This window comes from Culex quinquefasciatus, chromosome 1 (assembly GCF_015732765.1).
Source record: "Culex quinquefasciatus strain JHB chromosome 1, VPISU_Cqui_1.0_pri_paternal, whole genome shotgun sequence".
NCBI classification, from domain to species: Eukaryota; Metazoa; Arthropoda; class Insecta; order Diptera; family Culicidae; genus Culex; species Culex quinquefasciatus.
This window is the reverse complement of record NC_051861.1, coordinates 1,519,193-1,539,110: the sequence shown is the minus strand read 5'-3', so window position 1 is coordinate 1,539,110 and position 19,918 is coordinate 1,519,193. Positions and strand designations below refer to the sequence as shown.

The window sequence follows — 19,918 nt, the reverse complement described above, 5'->3', positions numbered from 1 at the left end:
CATGAAATCTAGAGCTTTTTTTTTTTTTTTGAAAAGGTCCTATGAACAAAATTTTCAATTTTTGCTTTTTGGGTGTTATTAGAACCGCCTTGAGTCAGGGGTATTAAAAACACCCAAAAAGTTAAAATTTTGTTTATAGGACCTTTTCAAAAAAAAACTCGTGAAATCAACAAATTGATTTCTGGTTGTTTTCTTACAAGCTGTAATCGAAGGTCAAGGTGCAAAAACATAAGGTACATGATGAAAATGCATGCTTTTAATCGGTAACACAGGCCAAAAAAATAAATGTTTTTAGAATAGAAGTTCAATGTTATCACCTAATCCTTAGGACTACTAGATCACTCACCGGCAGGGTAGTTTTATCGACGCGTCCAGCTCCAGGCAGGGTCGCCACGCGTGGACGTAGCAGGCTATGGCGGCGGCCGTCGTCAGGAACAGTAAGAGCCATCTCGCCGACATGTTTCGGCTCGGCGGGTGTTGATTTGTATTGACGAGTCGTCGTCGGTGCACCACCTACAAATTGATGTGTTTTTTTTTTTGTTGCGAAAATTTAGTTGTCAGTTGAGGGGCCAGGATCAATAGTGCGCGACTAATTAGACTAATCCATCTAATGAAACTGTAAAACTCTCTTTCTTTCGGCGATTACACGTGAGTGAGCATGTGTTGAGAAACGATAATTTCCGATTGCACTTTTACCGGCGCGCGCGCGATATTTTCGTATTTATGGTTTTTCCTATTATTGTTGCTGATTTTGTTGTTGTTTTTTTCGTTAACTGCGTTTTCCACCCAACATGTGCGGAGGAGAGGTTTTCATACTTTTTTTCGGTTTTCCGCTCCGTTTGAGCTTCCCGTAATTACATCCGTCGAAATCGCCCGCGTACATGCACTTTGGCTAATACACCTCCCACCATACACACACACAGACAGACAGACGGCTAAGGGGGCTGACACATCAACACACGTGCGAAAGTTGATGATGGATGGATGAATATCTGCGTGGTGAGAAAATTCGTTCCGTCCGTTTAGCTCACGTAGATGAAGCGGAGATTTCATCTCACTACAGAGTTCGGAATGGCATTCCGAACCCTTTGCCGAATGGCATTCCATTGAGGAATCAATCGTGGCAAGAGCTCCGGCAAGGTGACCAACCCGCGTTGATTACGAAATCACTTGATGTCGCACCGTCGTCCAAGTCCTCTTCTTCGCATGATAATCGCAGATCTCAAGTTGCCCAACCTCACCTCAGTGGCTTTCGAGCCTAGGCTAAGGCCTGCGTCCATCATTATCAATTTGTTTAGCTCTAAGTATATTCATAAACGAGTGGCATCAGCAGGGAGAGCCACGCGAGTTGCGCCATTTCACACGTTCCTCGTCATTTCGGTGGTGGTCAACCGTTTTCAGACGGACAAACCGTAAAAAGAAGACATCTCTTGGAATGTCCTCGCTAAAACCACGCGAGCGCGCGCTCACTCACTCGCGCAGCATCAATCAATTTGTCTCTGCTGGCAGCATCTTCATCAGCCACTTGCACTACAAGAGATTTCGCAAGAGATATCCAAGTGTGCCATGTTTGGCCGGCAAATAAAACGCTTTCCTATAAAGGGTTAATACACAAGACAAAAGGCCATCAAAGTAACCTTCCAATCCCCTTCTTCTCGAGCCGTCTGATTGAGGCTGGTGGAGCTCAGCATCGCGAGGCCTACTCGGATGAGTCGGAACCTGTTTCAGAAGATCTCGTACACGCGTTGCATAACTTCTCGCCACAAGTGATGATGATAGTTGGTGCTCTTATGGCATTGCTTTGCAAAGGGGGAGGGGGGGGGGTCTATTTCGCAGGGCTGGGGCCCCGGCCAGTGTGCGTTGCATATAATGTCGCTGGGGACACTTTCCGCTTATCGAAAATGAGCTACAACATGCGATAAAGTGCGCGGTACGGTTTTATGGTGGTACGGTGTCTTTCCCTGAGGGTTATGCCATGGGTGGTTTTTGTGGCTGCCTCTTTCGACTCTTCCTGAAAGGGCATCGGTGCGGTGTGTATGAAACATGGGTGAACATTACTTCACAGCGAGGAGGGCTTTCTACTTGAACGAGGAAAAATGTCACAGTTGAGCAAATTTATGCAAAGCATAAAAAAATATTAGAATTTTTGATTTTAATAAATTTCAGCCAAATCAACCCACATTTAACAAAAACGCGATACGCAATTGCTTTGGTTTCAGTTTGCTTTTTAATTTAGGCTGTGATAAAATGCAATCGATGTTATTCCACAAAAACTAATGTTTGCAATTTTATTCATCAAAACTAATGTTTGGGATTCTCGAATACAGGATAAAACTTATAACCACTTAGCCCTTAGAAGTATAAAAAGCAACTTTGTTTCGGGACCATCCACAAACCACGTGGACAATTTTTTTGAAATCTAATTTTTAGGGCCTTTTGGGCCTTTTCAAATTTTAGAGTTGCTTGGAAGATTTGTAGAGAAAACCTCATTATTTTTGTGTGTCTCAGCAACCGTTGGCTTAAACAATATCTATCGAATAAAATATTTACAGAGATGGTCAAGCTTGGTTATGACTTTACAAGTTATCATCAAAAAACTATTTTTTCTTTGATATAACACGAAAACGGTGCACGGTTTCAGAATTTATGCAAAGTACTTTTTAAATGCATATTTAAAATTATTCGAAAATATAGTTGAAATATTTTTTTTTTTCATTTTTTTGTATGTTTTAAAAAACTAGGATTTTTTTTGAAAATTGAACAACACTGCCAATTGAATTTTGACCAATTTGAGCTGTAGCCTTGGTTGAAGCCCAAATAATGGCGACTTTAGTCATTTAAAACATATCCAAAAACTAACTTAATCCACCTATGTGGTTGGAGCCTTCCTCGCCTATTACCAACAATGGCTGATATGATGGAATTGTACAAAAAATTCATCTATTTTTTAGATTCGGAATAAAAAAGTACATAATTTTCACATAAATGGCCAAACCTCGAGACAGGGTTGCCAGATCTTCAATGTTTTTGACTCGTTGGAAAGGTCTTTTGATAACCTAACCAACGATGGGTCGGATGGTGGATCTGGACATAAGTGAGGTCTGGCTTCCGAAAAGTACATCAATATCACTTAAGTGTACATATCTCGAGACAGGGTTGCCAGAACTTCAATGTTTTGGACTCGTTGGAAAGGTCTTGTGATAACCTAACCAACGATGGGTTGGATGATGGATCCGGACATAGTATACATTCAAGTGAGATCCGGCTTCCAAAAAGTACATCGATATCACTTAAGTGGCCATATCTCGAGACAGGGTTGCCAGATCTTCAATGTTTTGGGCTCGTTGGAAAGGTTTTTTGATAACCTAACCAACGATGGATTTGATGATGGATCCGGACATAGTTTACATACATTTAAGTGAGATCCGGCTTCAGAAAAGTACATAAATGTCACTTAAGTGGCCATATCTCGAGACAGGGTTGCCAGATCTTCAATGTGTTAGACTCATTGGAAAGGTATTTTGAAAATCTAACCAACGTCGGGTCGGATAGTGGAGCCGGACATAGTTTACATACATTTAAGTGAGATCCGGCTTCAAAAAAGTACATCAATATCACTTGAGAGGCCATATCTCGAGACAGGGTTGCCAGATCTTCAATGTTTTAGACTCATTGGAAAGGTATTTTGAAAATCTAACCAACGATGGGTCGGATGATGGACCCGGACATAGTTTACATACATTTAAGTGAGATCCAACTTCAAAAAAGTATATCAATATCACTTAAGTGGCCATATCTCGAGACAGGGTTGCCAGATCTTCAATGTTTTGGACTCTTTGGAAAGGTCTTTTGATAACCTAACCAACGATGGGTCAGATGATGGACCCGGACATAGTTTACATGCAGTTAAGTGAGATCCAAATATATGTGAAAACACATTTTTATACATAACTTTTGAACTACTTATCGAAACTACAATCTGTATAAAACTCGATCTATGGGACCCTAAACCAAGTCGAATGCAACAAGTTCGGGTCAAATCGGTTCAACCAGTGCCGAGAAACATGAGCTAGTTTGTTGGTCACATACATACATACACACACACATACACACACACATAAAACACCCATACACACACACATACACACAGACATTCGTTCAGTTTTCGATTCTGAGTCGATATGTATACATGAAGGTGGGTCTACGACGTTTTTATACGAAGTTCATTTTTAGAGCAGGATTATAGCCTTACTTCAGTGAGTAAGGCAAAAAAGCTCATTCTTGGGAGATATGTTACATGCAACAAGGCAACTTACGAACCTCAAATTATGAATATTTGAGATTTATTCCTTTTTACACGGTTCGTTAATTTTTTTTTTCACGCTATCTGGCGTTTATTTTGTTTCCAGTCTCGACAAACAAATTAAAAGATTATGCGATTTCTAGAATAAGAATGGCACACTGGAATTATAACTATAAATTAAAGAACCAAAACAAATATTTGGCTTTTTTCAGATCCAGATTATTCATTGAAATATATCAGTTTAACCCAAATCACTGCCCATCTTTTAGATGGCTGACTGACCACAGATGCCCTATAAATATGAAAACGCCACATCAAATTTCACACTATTTAATCATTGCCCCCCAAATCGCCGATCACCGTGTGAATTTGGCCACCGGCGCCAAAAGAAAAAAAAAACATACCAAAAAAGTGTGCGCAAGATATAATTCATCAACGATTACCACGCGCACATCTCATGCAACTCAAATCGCTTCGTCCGAAATTTAATAGCATTTGGATGATTATAATTTGGGCACACCGGACAGATATACCAGGGGGGGGGGATCATCTTTATCCTCATTCCCACTTTATTTTATCCACGCGATCGATGATACCACATTCGAAACAACAAAATTTCTCCAAAAAGACCAGTCCAATCCGGATGCGATGACGTCCAGCGAAATTCCAAACCCCCCGAAAAAGGGTGAAACGCGGAATTCTTCCCGTCAAAGTAATGACTAATAGCCTTATAAGTTGGCCGGCGTCGGTAATGATCGAGAAGAAAGTATTTCACGAGAATGGCTTTAAAAAAAGGGCTTGCCGAAGTGAAATTAAAAGAAAAACAAAAACAATTAGCATCGCTTAATCGGCTAATTAAGTTCAGTTTTTTAATTCAATTCTTCGTTCCGTCTAACCTACTGATACCCATTTTAATCAAGCTTTTTTTCTCTCTTTCTCTGAGCAAATCGAATCTCACATTCTTCTCAGCTTCACAGCTTCTCTCGATTCTCTCGCTCAGCCTTCCCTAAGAAAGAGAGCCTCTCTTTTCCATGGGTATTGGTGTTGACCTCAAAAAACAAATAAGATGTGTTGTAGCCTGCGCAGCTAAGCTATGCATGAAAATTGGAAAGTGGTATTATAAACTGGTTGTAACAGCAGCAGCCACAACAACAACAGCTCCAGCAACACCACAACAACTCAGCAGGCCGCGCACTGACAACAACAACAACTCACTGGAAATATTATTATGGTTGAAGCGACACATCACACTGCAGCTTATGCTAGCAAACTTGGATGCAGTGAGTGACTTCAACGGAACATCGGCGAGGAACCCGGGGGGGACATGCCTACTGCGATGACTGCGACTGCGACGACGACGACTCTTTCTCCGCCGCCCGGCCTACCATGATTGGTGGTGATAAAAACATGTTTTACAATAATCTACTTTGCAAAACGAGCTACTATCGCGTACTGTTGTGTGTGTTTCTGTAGTCATGAATCTGCCGTTTGTTGTACGTTGGTTGTATCTATGGTGGCCGTTTGGAGAAATAGTACAAAAACTATGTTGTATTCGTTCACACCATTTTTAATCTGCATACGAGAGGCCGATCAAGGAGTCAGCTGAAGCTGCTGCTGCTGCTGGCAAAGTGACGAGCTGTCGAGACTACCATCGCCGCCGCAGCATTGTGTACTTTTACGGTGTGTAAACGAAAGCGGATCAAATCCAATTACGTCACTGGGCGGAAAGTGTGAAAATATGTATATCATGGAGTATCAACTTTGAAGCATGTGTGAGGACTGAAACCTTTGTATGATTTTAAGCTTATTAAAAAGTTACTTCATCATATTTCAAAACTAGTTCAGCTCGAATTTTGAAAGTCGTTCGGTTTTACGCATTCGAAGAAAGTGTCTGCAGATTGAAATCAGAATTGGCTTAGAGGTAAAACAAGAACCTGAATAATAAAACGTTGACGGTTTGCACAGTGCAAACATAAAACTAGCGAAAATTTTACGAGTACACTTTCACAACCCAGCTGTGTCAAGTGTTAATGGTCGCAATTTATGAGTCAGATTTGCAAAGTCAAGGTTTTGAAATCTCAAAAATGAACGATGATTTGCTGGACCTCAAAAAAGTATGCCTTTTCCAGCTAAAATTTTAATAGTTGTTAATTGACACACATTGCACAGTGGTCCAGATCGCAAAATTAAGTGGAAAATGGATTTTTCGAAAAATGGTTAAGTTTTGGAGCTTTGGTGTCTTCAGAAGAGTTGTTGCATATGAAAAGGGGCAACTTTTGGTTTGGTTGAAAATTAGGGTGGTTCACGATTAGGGTGATTTTGGAAATCTAACTTTACAGGAATATTTTTGGGATTTTTTTTGTCTTCTAGAAAGTTGTTGGGCTTGCTATTTCAAGCAACTTTGTCGAAGACACCAAAATTTTATCTCGTAATCTACGCCTTCTATGACCAAATTTATAGAAAGCATCTGAGCAAACCTTCAAAAATCAGTTTTTTGAACGTAGCAATTCAGGGTTAAGTTTTAGAGAAAAGTGATGTTCTGAGCACTTTTAGAGCTCTAAAAAACGAACATTTTTATTTGTTGACATGCCAATTTGGACTTAAGGGTCAAAAGTTACAGCCATTTAAGGTAAAAAGATGCAAATTTAAAACTTAAATATCTCAAAATGGCGCAAGCCAAATTTTAAGCACTAGGTTGCATTTGAAAGAGGAGATCTAGCACTACAAACGCTGAAAAAATCTCAGAGGTGTTTTTCTTTAAACTCGAGATATCTTCATTTGAAAAAGTCTAATTTTCAAGGGAAAATCATATGGGACCACCCTAACGAAATTCGAAAAATGTCCAAATATATGTTTTTCCATGTAATTTTGCCCGCTGAATCCGAATCTGCCCTCAGAATTGAGCCAAAGTATCGAAAAACCGAGTTTTGGTCATAATTTGGTCATAAATGATAATTTTACATGGAAACCCAAAAAATCTCTTTCAAATGCAACCTAGTGCTTAAAATTTGGCTTGCGCCATTTTGAGATATTTAAGTTTTAAATTTGCATCTTTTTTACCTTAAAATGGCTGTAACTTTTGACCCTTAAGTCCAAATTGGCATGTCAACAAATAAAAATGTTCGTTTTTTAGAGCTCTAAAAGTGCTCAGAACATCACTTTTCTCTAAAACTTAACCCTGAATTGCCACGTTCAAAAAACTGATTTTTGAAGGTTTGCTCAGATGCTTTCTATAAATTTGGTCATAGAAGGCGTAGATTACGAGATAAAATTTTGGTGTCTTCGACAAAGTTGCTTGAAATGGCAAGCCCAACAACTTTCTAGAAGACAAAAAAAATCCCAAAAATATTCCTGTAAAGTTAGATTTCCAAAATCACCCTAATCGTGAACCACCCTAATTTTCAACCAAACCAAAAGTTGCCCCTTTCCATATGCAACAACTCTTCTGAAGACACCAAAGCTCCAAAACTTAACCATTTTTCGAAAAATCCATTTTCCACTTAATTTTGCGATCTGGACCACTGTGCATTGGTCTTGAATCTTCTTTCCACTAGTTATAATACTAAATAATTATCTTAATAACTGATAACGGCGTTCAATGTAGCGTGTGTGGAGCAATCCGTTATCTGCGGTAAAAAGTGGTTCTTATCAAGGAAATAGTCAATTACGTATAAATAAGAGATCTTCTAGGAACTTGGACACCGACATGTTTACATAATATCGATATGAAACCTTTTTTTTTGTTCTTTTTCTGCGGCTTCAATTTTTAAACGAAAAAATTGCTTGTATTGTTTCGTTGGTCTTTAACTTGTTTCTAATTTTTCATTCCTTTTTTTCAGACGTAAAACGAGGTTTTTAAATCGATTCATTACACTTATTTTTATGTCTGATTTATCCCACTTCATACCTTTAGATTTAATTTGAAACAAAAACTTAAATAATTGACTGTTTGCCTTTTTTTGCAGACACTTTTAGACTTTAAAAAAAATCAATAAAAAAGTGTTTTAAAACTAATCTAATTCTTCAAGCAGTAGATAACTGTAAAAATACCTCAAGTAAATTGAAAAATGTTTAACAGTGCCATCCTGTTTTTGGCAACACGACGTGATTTTTATGTTGCCAAAATCAGGAAATTTTAAAATGGGTATTTTTAAGAGGAAACTACTAATATTTGTGTGAGAATCATCAAAAAAATATTTATAAATCACGTAATCAACAAAAAAATGTGTTTTGACCTTCAAAAAATAAATGTATTTATGATAATAGATATTATTTGCATGAAAAATAATTCGAGTAATAAATAATTTATTTACTTTTGGTATACTTTTAACATGCTTTTAACCAGACAAAAAATATCAAATTATTTTTGGTGTTGCCAGGGCCAATAAAACTTTCATGATTTAGGCAATTGAAAATTTTATTTCAAGTTTCTCTCACGCTCCCCTTCAAAAATGCCACAAAAAATTAGGGACAAAAAAATTATTGTTGAACCAGTTTATATATTGTTTTACGCTGGGGGGGGGGGGGGTTTAACATTTTCAAATCAAAACTAACATTTCAAAAGGGCCAAACATTGAATAATACGCCCTTTTGAAATGTTTGTCTTGATTTGAAAAAAAATGAAAATATTGTTTTCGAAAAGATCGGAAAATTTCACGAATATTTCATATTTTAACATTGTAAATTGGAGTATTAGTTGCTGAGATATCGACGTTAGAAAATTGTGGGTTGTTTGGGCGGGACTTAGAAAACATCAATTTTCCTGCTTTTTAAACCTTTGCATGGCAATATCTCAGCAACTTAAGGTCGTATCAACAAAGTTCAAAAAAGCAAAAAATAGAGAATTTTCTCAGTTTTTCAAAAATATTTTTTTTAGGGTGGGCAAAAATGTGCACTAGTTTAAAAAATGGAAAACTGCGACTTTTTTCAAAAAAGTTGATTAAAAATGGCTATAACTTGAAAACGGAGTACTTTATGAAGATTTCACTAAAGCACTTTTTGATTGCAAATTTGATTTTACATCGAACTCCAATATTTCGTCCAATATTTCGATTTTTTGAAAAAAATCAGTATTGATTCAAAAATTCATAAATTGGTCAAAGATTTTTCGCACAACCTAAAATTTCTAAAAATTTGGCATTTTATGTCCCCTAATACATATCAAAAAATAAAAAAAATAAAAATAGTGTTTTTTGCAAATCAAGTTTTAGTGAGAAAAAGTTAAATTAAAAATCACCAATTTTTTTTACCGTGTACCATTTTTTTCAGTGTAGTCCTTATTCATACCTACAACTTTGCCGAAGACACCAAATCGATCAAAAAATTCCTTAAAAAGATACAGATTTTTTTAATTTTCATATATCATTTTTGTATGGACAGCTGCTAAATTTATATGGAAATTTATATGAACAAACTAATGATGCAAAAAGGCTTCTTTGGGCATATCGAAGGCACCAAAAAAGTTTCAGCCGGATTAAAAAATACAAAAAATATAATTCAAAAAAAAAAGATCGATTTCGTAGAGTACTGCTCATTAGGAAATAATCAAGGGATGATGTAAAAAGAAGATTCTATAAATCTTTTTAATTGCTATAAATCTTTTTAATTGAATCATTTTATAGTCGATGGATTATTTTTATAAGCTCCGAAACATATTTTTTGTTGAAAAAATGTTTTTGTTGCAAAATTGCCTGGCCTAATTTGTGTTCACCAATATCAGTGTCTTGAGTTTGTTTATCTTTTGCTCTTTGGTCTGACAGGGGTAGAGGGTGACGAGCGGGAATTCCCGGGAAAAAAATCCGGGAAATCGACCATTTTTGGACCTCTCGATTCCCGGGAAATTCGGTCGAGACTCCCGGGAAATTTTGAACATATAAATATCAAAGCAAAATTATATAAACTAATCAGAAAATTATTTAAAGAATTCTAAATTGTTTCGAACATTGTATGTGAAATGTTCGATGTTCAAGTTCTTCTCTAATCTTCTTATTCAAAAAGTGTAAATTTTAAATTCCAATAATTATAACTGAAAGAAGCCAAAAAATGTGGTCCACAAATTTACCTTAAAGTATACTTAGCTGTTTCTTCCCAGATATAAAATTTAATTTCTTTGAAATATTTTTTTTTATTTTATTTCTTTTAAAGGGAAAAGCTTTTTCTCGAGTATAGCAATCCTCATAGTCTGTTTTTTAGACCCTAAGTTAATTTGGCTGTTTAAAGGTAATTTTCATTTTTGGTGTTAATAAGTCATATTGTGTTTCACGTCAACCACAATTTTAAATTCTAGAGATTTTTTTAAAGGGTCCTTTAAGCTTTTGTCTCTTTTCGTTCCTTTTCAAAAAAAACTCTAGGATTATATTTTCGGGGAAAAAACTCTGGCGTTCTTTGTAAAGTAAATGTCCGCCATTTGTGATCATTCGGGTTTTCCGGATAACTGTAAATTTTTCTTCAATGAAAATTTATAATTGACATTAAAAAGGAAAAAAAAGTTGTTTAAGTCGTTATTTATCATATTGCAAAAATCTCGATACAGGGAAATTATATATTATTTGTAAACATGTTCAACTAAAATTTTGAGTCCCAAAAAGCTCGAGTATTTGCAGATTCAGAAAAAAAAAATCAAAAGGTACATATAGTTCCTCCAAATAATAAGGATACTTAAAATAACGTTTCATAGAATAAGTATGAAAACATTGTAAGTAATTTCATTAAAAAAAAACAAATTTATTGCTTTTCCTTTTAAATTATTGCCACTATTGGTATAGTAAAAACACACTCCCGGGAAATGACCAAATTCAACTCTCGATTCCCGGGAAATTGAAAATCTCGAGAATCGTCACCCTCTAGACAGGGGGATTGGCAGCCAAACCCACTTTGGTATGACAGCTTTATGCTGCATTTTGGTCTGACCACGCGGGGGATTGGCAGCCACACCCACTTGGAAATAATAGGTGATTTCGCTAATATTTTCCAAATTTTCGTAATAATGTTTGAAGCAGTTTATGATACTTTTCGCTTAAAATTTTAAAAGACCCAATCTTTTCCAATAGAACAATACTTCTATAGGTAAATTTTTATAATAATAATTTGTTTAAATTGTTAGAAAATTAGATCTAAAAACATATGGGTAATTCTCTACCAACTCACACGAAATCGGGAAAAGTTGCCCCGACCCCTCTTCGATTTGCGTGAAACTTTGTCCTAAGGGGTAACTTTTGTCCCTGATCACGAATCCGAGGTCCGTTTTTTGATATCTCGTGACGGAGGGGCGGTACGACCCTTCCATTTTGAACATGCGAAAAAGAGGTGTTTTTCAATAATTTGCAGCCTGAAACGGTGATGAGATAGAAATTTGGTGTCAAAGGGACTTTTATGTAAAATTAGACGCCCGATTTGATGGCGTACTCAGAATTCCGAAAAACGTATTTTCATCGAAAAAACACTAAAAAAGTTTTAAAAATTCTCCCATTTTCCGTTACTCGACTGTAAAAAATTTTGAAACATGTCATTTTATGGGAAATTTAATGTAATTTTCGAATCTACATTGTCCCAGAAGGGTCATTTTTTCATTTAGAACAAAAATTTTCATTTTAAAATTTCGTGTTTTTTCTAACTTTGCAGGGTTATTTTTTAGAGTGTAACAATGTTCTACAAAGTTGTAGAGCTTATAAACATCACAAGTTATCGCGATTTTACGAAAAAAAGTTTTGAAAAAGTTACTTTTTGCGTTTCTCTTTGTTTCGTCGTCCGTGTCTGTCGCGGGTGACCATGAACGGCCATGATCGATGACGACCAACTTTTTTAAAACTTTTTTTCGTAAAATCGTGATAACTTGTGATGTTTATAAGCAAAACCCTTATGTATATATATTAAAATTTTTGTAATTGTCTGCTCTACAACTTTGTAGAACATTGTTACACTCTAAAAAATAACCCTGCAAAGTTAGAAAAAACACGAAATTTTAAAATGAAAAATTTTGTTCTAAATGAAAAAATGACCCTTCTGGGACAATGTAGATTCGAAAAGTACATTAAATTTCCCATAAAATGACATGTTCCAAAATTTTTTACAGTCGAGTAACGGAAAATGGGAGAATTTTAAAACTTTTTAGTGTTTTTTCGATGAAAATACGTTTTTCGAATTCTGAGTAATCAAATCGGGCGTCTAATTTTACATAAAAGTCCCTTTGACACCAAATTTCTATCTCATCACCGTTTCAGGCTGCAAATTATTGAAAAACACCTCTTTTTTCGCATGTTCAAAAATGGAAGGGGTCGTACCGCCCCTCCGTCACGAGATATCAAAAAACGGACCTCGGATTCGTGATCAGGGACAAAAGTTACCCCTTAGGACAAAGTTTCACGCAAGTCGAAGAGGGGTCGGGGCAACTGCTGTGTGAGTTGGCGGAGAATTACCCATATTGCAAATTAAACCTTAAATGAAAAAAAAAATCGCTGCCAAAAGATTTTTGACCTTCTTGTTTTATAGCTTACAAATCAGCATTTTTTGTAATAGAAAAATAACCAAAAATGATTGTTTGCGTTGTTGGATTTTTTGTGATGTAAAAATTAAGGACTAATGGATAATTTCAAGTGGGTCTCGTGGCGCAGGGGTAGCGGCTTCGGCTGCCGATCCCGATGATGCTATGAGACGCGGGTTCGATTCCCGCCTTAACCACTGAGCTTCTATCGGATGGTGAAGTAAAACGTCGGTCCCGGTTTCTCCTGTCTCGTCAGAGGCGCTGGAGCAGAAATCCCACGTTAGAGGAAGGCCATGCCCCGGGGGGCGTAGTGCCAATAGTTTCGTTTTCGGATAATTTCAAATGGTAATTTTGTTTTAGTTGTCTTTATTTTTATTTTTTGTAGAGTACATCAAATCGATAGGGAAATCAGTGTAAAGATTTAGATTGTATGCTATTAGAATCATGAGAATTTTTCAATTTCAATACATCGTTCACCGAATTAAGGTTAATTATGTAAATAATTATTTTCGCTATTTAAAATTTTATTTCTATTTTACGGAAACAATCACTCTTATTATGAAAACTAATGTTTAATGATCGTCCAATTTTCCCCCAATAAAAAGCTAATGTTGCACTTAAATCCATGTCAGCAAACAATTAGTGCCGCAGCGCAATGGCCAATTTCAATCATTAAAATGCGCTGCCTCCATGCTCGTACGCACCTGCACTTGACTTGATGCTGTGCCCAGCAATTGGCGACCAGCAGCGATTAAACTATTTCCAAACAACACCACCACCCATGGCTTGCACTGAGAACAACCCAGCTGATGAAACCGCACACACAAACTATTTATAACATGCGCCCCGACACTCGCACACCTTTTCTTACGCAACGTGTCCCCCCGACTTGAAGTCAACTCTATATCAACTCCCAGACCCAGAACGGAGGCTTTGAACGAAAATTCTTCAAACTCGAGCAAAACCGCAGTCACCCTGAGTCACTTAAGTCAGAGTCAGCTGCATGATCCAATTCACACGCGAAAAAGTGCAACTGCAACTCTCGCGAAAGCTCAATGAATGGACCACAGATCTTGGGCTGTTGCTCTGTCTGTGACTCTAGCATTCGAAATGGGTCTGCGCCGTCTCGAGTTGGCATTCCTTTGAAGGACTAGTTCTAAGCTGGTGGTGACTGTCCGGCATAGGCGACGAACCTCGACGTTTTTTTTTACCTTCTACGGAGTAAAGGTCTCTCGAAATCTCAAAGCTGATCTGTTTGTATTGGTGGCTAGCATGAATGAAGCGTGTGTGTCCTCTGGAATGTGGTGTTGTCCCTCGGAACCTGCCACGATCACCAAACTATTTTTCCCCAACCAAAGATCATGGAATAACACCACAAATCGAAGCGGAAAACCAGCAAGAAAAAGAAAACAACGCCACACACGCACGCGGACTGCTTTCTTTCCCGTACACACATGCATGCATTTCTTCGTGAAGATCAGCGCGATCGCGACGCGCGAGTCTGTATTTTCTTCGGAGGCTGCCTCCAGCAATAATAATGCCTTTTCGCTGGTATTAGTGGTGGTGGGGGGATTAAGCTGGTAGATTACACCCTACTCCAGGATGATCCCCGCGGGCACTGCGATCGCGAATGATTGACACCTCACACTCACACGCAACAGATCGCGATCACACGATTGACACTTGTCTCTGCGCGACGAGATATTCAAAAATTCCTTAAAACCCGTTATATCTCGGATTGGAAAGAGCGCTCACAACCCTGTTTGCTTCTTCTTCCTCCTCTTCTTCTTCACCCTACGATCACTTGATCGCGCGCGGCATCTCACTCTCACTCACGTGTCGTCGCACGAGCTCTTGCTCACTCACACACTTGTCTCGTCGACGGTCCCTCGATCCCGGTTTGGTGACCACACAGACTTGAACACTCACACAACGGATCGGGAAGATCTCCCCTCACGAGCAGCGGATCAAAAACGAAGGAAGAAATCGCGACTTGCCCGGCGCGCTGTGACTCAAAGACTGAATCGGTGGTGCGCTGGTGGCCAACCTCTTCTGCTGCTCAAATTCTTCGATCGCGCGGAGTTGGCCCGCGCGCGCTGCTCTCGGAGCGGTTGAGACAGGTGAGTTGATTGGGTTCGAGAGAGAGAGAGAGAAGCGAGAAGACGAAAACATGATCAACCTGAGCGTCGCGACGCGTGTTGGGAAGAAAAGAGAAGATTGGCTCTTGAATGAGATTGAGGGAACCGTACTGTGGAGGGTGAGAAAAACAAAAAGGAACGAAAAGTAGCAAGTTTCAGTAAATTAATATTTAATTGGAAAAACATTACAAAAAATCAATCCAAATTCAAAATATCGTTGCATTTTAATAGTTCTTCAAGATTTATGTCTAATTTCAATTTGTGATCCATGACATTATTTGAAAAAGTGAAAAAATATTCCGATTATATGTAGTCCAGACTCAATTAACCGAAGACTCGATTATCCGAAGTTCGATTATCCAAAGGTTTCTATAAGACTGCGGATAATCACGACCAAAAAAAATTGTATTGTATTATTATTATTATTATTATTATTATTATACTTACTTCAGGTTATACTTCAGCTCGACAATAAAATATATAATAAATAGGACAACGAAAAAAAAAGTGATTCCGAAGAGAAATTATTCCAAAGCTTTCGGATAATCGGGTCTGGACTGTAATAGAAAGAACTGGTCTAACAAAAACCAATAGCAATAACAATTTTATAAATTATGGTCTCGTTTTCAATAATCCCGCTTTTTTCAAGATATTTAATTATGTATTCTTATGAAACTAAAATCCCATTTTCGACTTATCAAGAACCTCAAATATCTTACCAAATTAAAAACTCTTCATAAAAAAAAGTCAATTAAAACCGCTGGACAAAATTTCGTTTAAAAATCAAAATATTTACAGCTTTATATTTTTATCTTCACAATATGTTCCTAAAAACATTACTTCAAGAATGGAAGCATTATTTTGATTCAGAGTAAAAACATAAATGGGTAATTCCACCTGAAGTGTGTCAGAAAAAAGTCAAATTTGAAAATTACCATCTCCGATTCTGCTCAAATTTGGCAGAGCTGTTGAGACTATCAAAACATGCAAAAATCCCGAATTTCATCCAAATCGGACCACCCCCTCCATTTTTGTACCCTTCCGAAAAATCGACTTTTTGACGATTTTTGAGCGAAACCCCTATCTTCAAACGACGATAACTCAGGAACTACAAATCTTAGAGGGACGTTCTTAGATTCAATTTTGAAGGAAATTTGACGTAGAATCCATTTCCGTGATCAAAATTTAGATTAACATATGTTTTTCACCTGTATTGCGCAATTGAAAACTTTTAATGGCCGTATCTCAAATCTCAAATACTCAAAACTTTAAAATTCGATATCTTTGGAACGAAACATATTCCTTTCTGTCGAAATGTGATTCTTATGTAAAATTGGCCGGAGAATACGATGGTGAGGTCAAATTTAAAAAATAAATAGGGCTGTTTTGAGATACGGCCATTAAAAGTTATTAGTCTGTTATTTAGAGGTGGGCAAAACCGCTCTTTTTTAGGAGCCGCTCATTTTCGTTCGATCATTAAAAAGAGCCGCTCTTTTGAACGGCTCTTTCGCTCTTTTTCAAAATATGGATGTAAAGGTAATTTTTTAGAATGGTATGATTTGTTAAGCTAATTCACATTGGAATTATATAAATTGTTTGGTCCCAGCACCAAAAAGGTCCTATTAAAAATAATTTTATTAAAAAAACATACGACTTTGCCGCCTCTATTGCTTTTTTACTCGAACCTAAACGTTCGAATAATTGAATGGCATCCAAACATAAATCTAGATTTTTGAAGAAATTGGTATTAATTTTAAAATTGCGTTTATTTCTGCTAAAATTGAACTAATGCTGATATTTTATTCAGAGCTAATATTCTGTTAACTCTTTTCTACATTCTGATTTGATCGATAAAGTCTATAAAACGATGCCTCTGTGCTCTCTTATGTTAACTAGTGACAGGAACCTGAAATTTAAAGTTAGATGCTTAAGACGTTTGAGTGAAATTAATTTGAAAATTGTACAAAATATTTCAAAACTATTGAGCAATTCCAGCCCAAAACAGGAATTTTTTTGGTACTTTTTCTCGACCCTTTCCGATTTCAATGAAATTTTGTAGGTATGTTATCCTAGGCCTATATAAGCCATTTTTGTGTATATGGAGCAAGTTACACTCGATAATGACATTTGAGAAGGGCGTAAGTGTTTTAAATATTTTTGTATTTCGTAATTTAAATATTGCTGTATCTCGAAGCCGTTGCATCGTATCAAAAAGTGGCCAAAGACAAACTTGTAGGAAATTTGACGGGTTTTCTGAAAAAAAACACTCCATTTTTATGAGATTTTTTGATTTTTAAGTTTAAAAGTCAAATTTGAAGGTGAGCCCACTATTTTTTTGCGTTCAAAATTTTGGTGAAAATAGCCTAAGATGTTACAAAAAGACTCACGAAAAATGCAGGATGGAGCAACTCACCTAAAAAAATACAAAAATCATTTATTGAAACTGTTTTTTTGAAAAGTGCTCTAAACGTCAAAATTTTCAAAAACCGAATACGGGAATCGATTCTCCAGACAATTTTACATAAAAGTCTCCATATTGACCATTGTCCTAAGTCGATTCTTTGTGAAGTTACAGTGGTTTTAAAAATAATTCAATTCAATTCGGTTTTATTAGTGAATAATCATGTTACAATTAGTTCATTCGTAGTACATAACAGAGTTTTGGAGTTCCTTTCAACTGTGTGTTAAATCTCAATCCATTTTGGAACGATTATTGCTTATGACTAAGAGATTACCAAAAGTAAGAAAAAATTTAGAAAAACTTACTGAAATTGCAAAGGAAAGGGGATAGAAATAGAAAAAGCTTAAACTAGATCACAGTTTTTTTTTATCTATTGTAGATGTGCTTAATCATTAGCTCCCCGAGGGCCAGAAATTGCTCCGCCTTGTTACGGCAGGTCCGGAACCGCGTCATCATCTCACCCGCTAGAGCAAAAAACTCTGGCAAGGTGAATAGATCTTCCCCGGTTACTTCTTGCTGGGCCGCATCACCGCTACCGGCAGCGACCACGCTGGCGAACGATCGCCCCCATCCAGGAGGGAACGCTGAGTTGTTTACGGGAACCGTACGCTGTCCAGGAACGGTTGCGCTCGTATTGCGCTGAGAAGGGTGGGATGCTGCTGCTTTCTTCTTCCTCTTTTCCTGCTCCTCGAGGTACGCCTTGCGCGCGACGCATCCGCGGTAATTACCGGTATGGTTGCCGTCACAATTGGCGCACTTAATGCGCGCCTTGGTGTGCTCTGCCTTGTCCCCCAAGTCCGCCTTGCACGGCAGTGCACACTTCTCCGAGAGGTGTGTTTCACCGAACTTCACGCAGCGGGGCGGGAGGTTGCAGTTCCGCGAGCCGTGGCCGAACTTCTGGCAACGGTGGCATTGCGCTACGTCCATTGGGTTTTTGGAGTGAAACCGCCAGTTTACCCAAAAACCGTCCAACGCCTTAGTCCGTCGCAGGTCTTGGATTTTGACGGTGCCGCGGTCGAAGTACAACAGGTACAAAGTGTGCGTACCTGTGACTGTTGTCTTGCGCGAGAGCACTTTTATCTCCCGTGGCGTTATTCCGGCACCCGAGAGGTGTCCCTTCAGGTCGGCGATTGGGCGGTCTTGGTAGCCCTGCAGGACTACCTTAACCGCGGTCTTCTCAACTGGATCGAATGTGAAGAACTTGAAGTTGCTACACTTCAGTTCTTTCACCACCAGGTCGAAATTCTTTTTGTTGAAAGTAATCACTTGTACTTTCGATTTTCCAATTTTCAGACTATATTGGAGGCCTTCCATCAACTCGTCAACATCGTCCGCCAACGTATCCAAAACAAAGATTGGAGGTGGTCGCCGTTCCTTCGGAGAATTATCTTTTTTTGTCGTACTACCTTTTTTGCGTGCACGTCCATCGTCGTCGTCGTCGTCGGTATACTATAGTATACTATAGTGCTGCTACCGTCGGTGTTGTTGTTGTTGGTTTCCTCGTCACTCAGTCTCGCGAACTTGTTACTGGTGGGAATGTTGGCGGATGTTGATGCGCCACCGGTCGACAGATTGCCGGAAGTACCTGAGCGGAGTCTGCTTCTTATAGGGCTGCGATCCTGGACACGGTAATTAGCGTGCAATAACTCCGGATTGAATCCATCAGCGCACACGCTCCCCTACGCGATGGCGGACGACGCGGCGGCGTTGTTTTGTTTACCTTTTTGCACTCGGCCGGTAGACGAACTTCGCGGGTTTTTCGATGCCGCACTCGAACTGCCACGGCCACGGCCGGCCTTCGGCATGCTGGTGGAGCAAACTCGCGGGTAATCAAAGTCGATTACGGCGGAAAATTCGAAAAAACTTTTAGAGCTCTGAGCACTTAACTGCTGCTTGCTCTGGAGAATACACGCAGAATTTAAAAAAAAAAATGTTGAAAAAATAGGTTTTTTGATGGTTTTTGGCAATTTCTATATAACAGACTTGATTTTTCAGTCTCGAAAATATTTTTACCGGAAAGCTCGTCCAACTTCCCACAAGTTTGTCTTTGACCACATTTCAATTGGATTACAGATATAAGCAAAACATAATATTTTATCAGTGTAGTATAGTAACCTGGATAGTAAATTAGCTTATATCTGTAATGTGTAATGATTCAAGCACTTAACTAATCGAATTTGACTAATTTGGGGTCATGGTAAAAATCAAAACCAATCAAGATTTCATTCAAAATTTCTATGGATAGCTTCGGATAATCCAATCTTCAAAGATTCGAGTCTAAACTGTATTTCAATAACACAAATTAAAAATCAACATGAAATCCTGATTACGAAACAATCCGCTTTTCACGGTTCCCATTCCGGACCCCGTCGGCAAATGCGATATAGGCGTGAGCAGGGCGATAATAAAAAAAAAACTATGCCCCGAAGGAACAAAAAGCAGCTCAGACAGTAGGTAAGAAACCAAAATTACAGGAAAAAGGAAGGGTGGCGGCCATAGGCGTACGAATCATAAGACAGGTGTGATCGGTTTTCGAG

The 19,918-nt window shown here is 38.1% G+C and overlaps 1 protein-coding gene across 2 annotated transcripts in view; it reads right to left on the bottom strand.

The window, feature by feature from the left end:
- LOC6032072 (protein artichoke) overlaps nt 1–14,812 on the bottom strand; it is a 39,867-nt gene extending 25,055 nt beyond the window's left edge. Inside the window, exons 1-2 of one of the 2 annotated variants that reach the window (XM_038259727.1) lie at nt 14,649–14,812; nt 347–513 (exon numbers count right to left, since the gene is read on the bottom strand). In XM_038259727.1, the coding sequence (XP_038115655.1) occupies nt 347–459 (113 nt within the window). In that variant the 5' untranslated portion in view covers nt 460–513; nt 14,649–14,812. The remainder of the gene's footprint in view (nt 1–346; nt 514–14,648) is intronic. The other variant, XM_038259734.1, reaches the window with a different exon arrangement.
- Nucleotides 14,813–19,918: the final 5,106 nt, after the last annotated feature.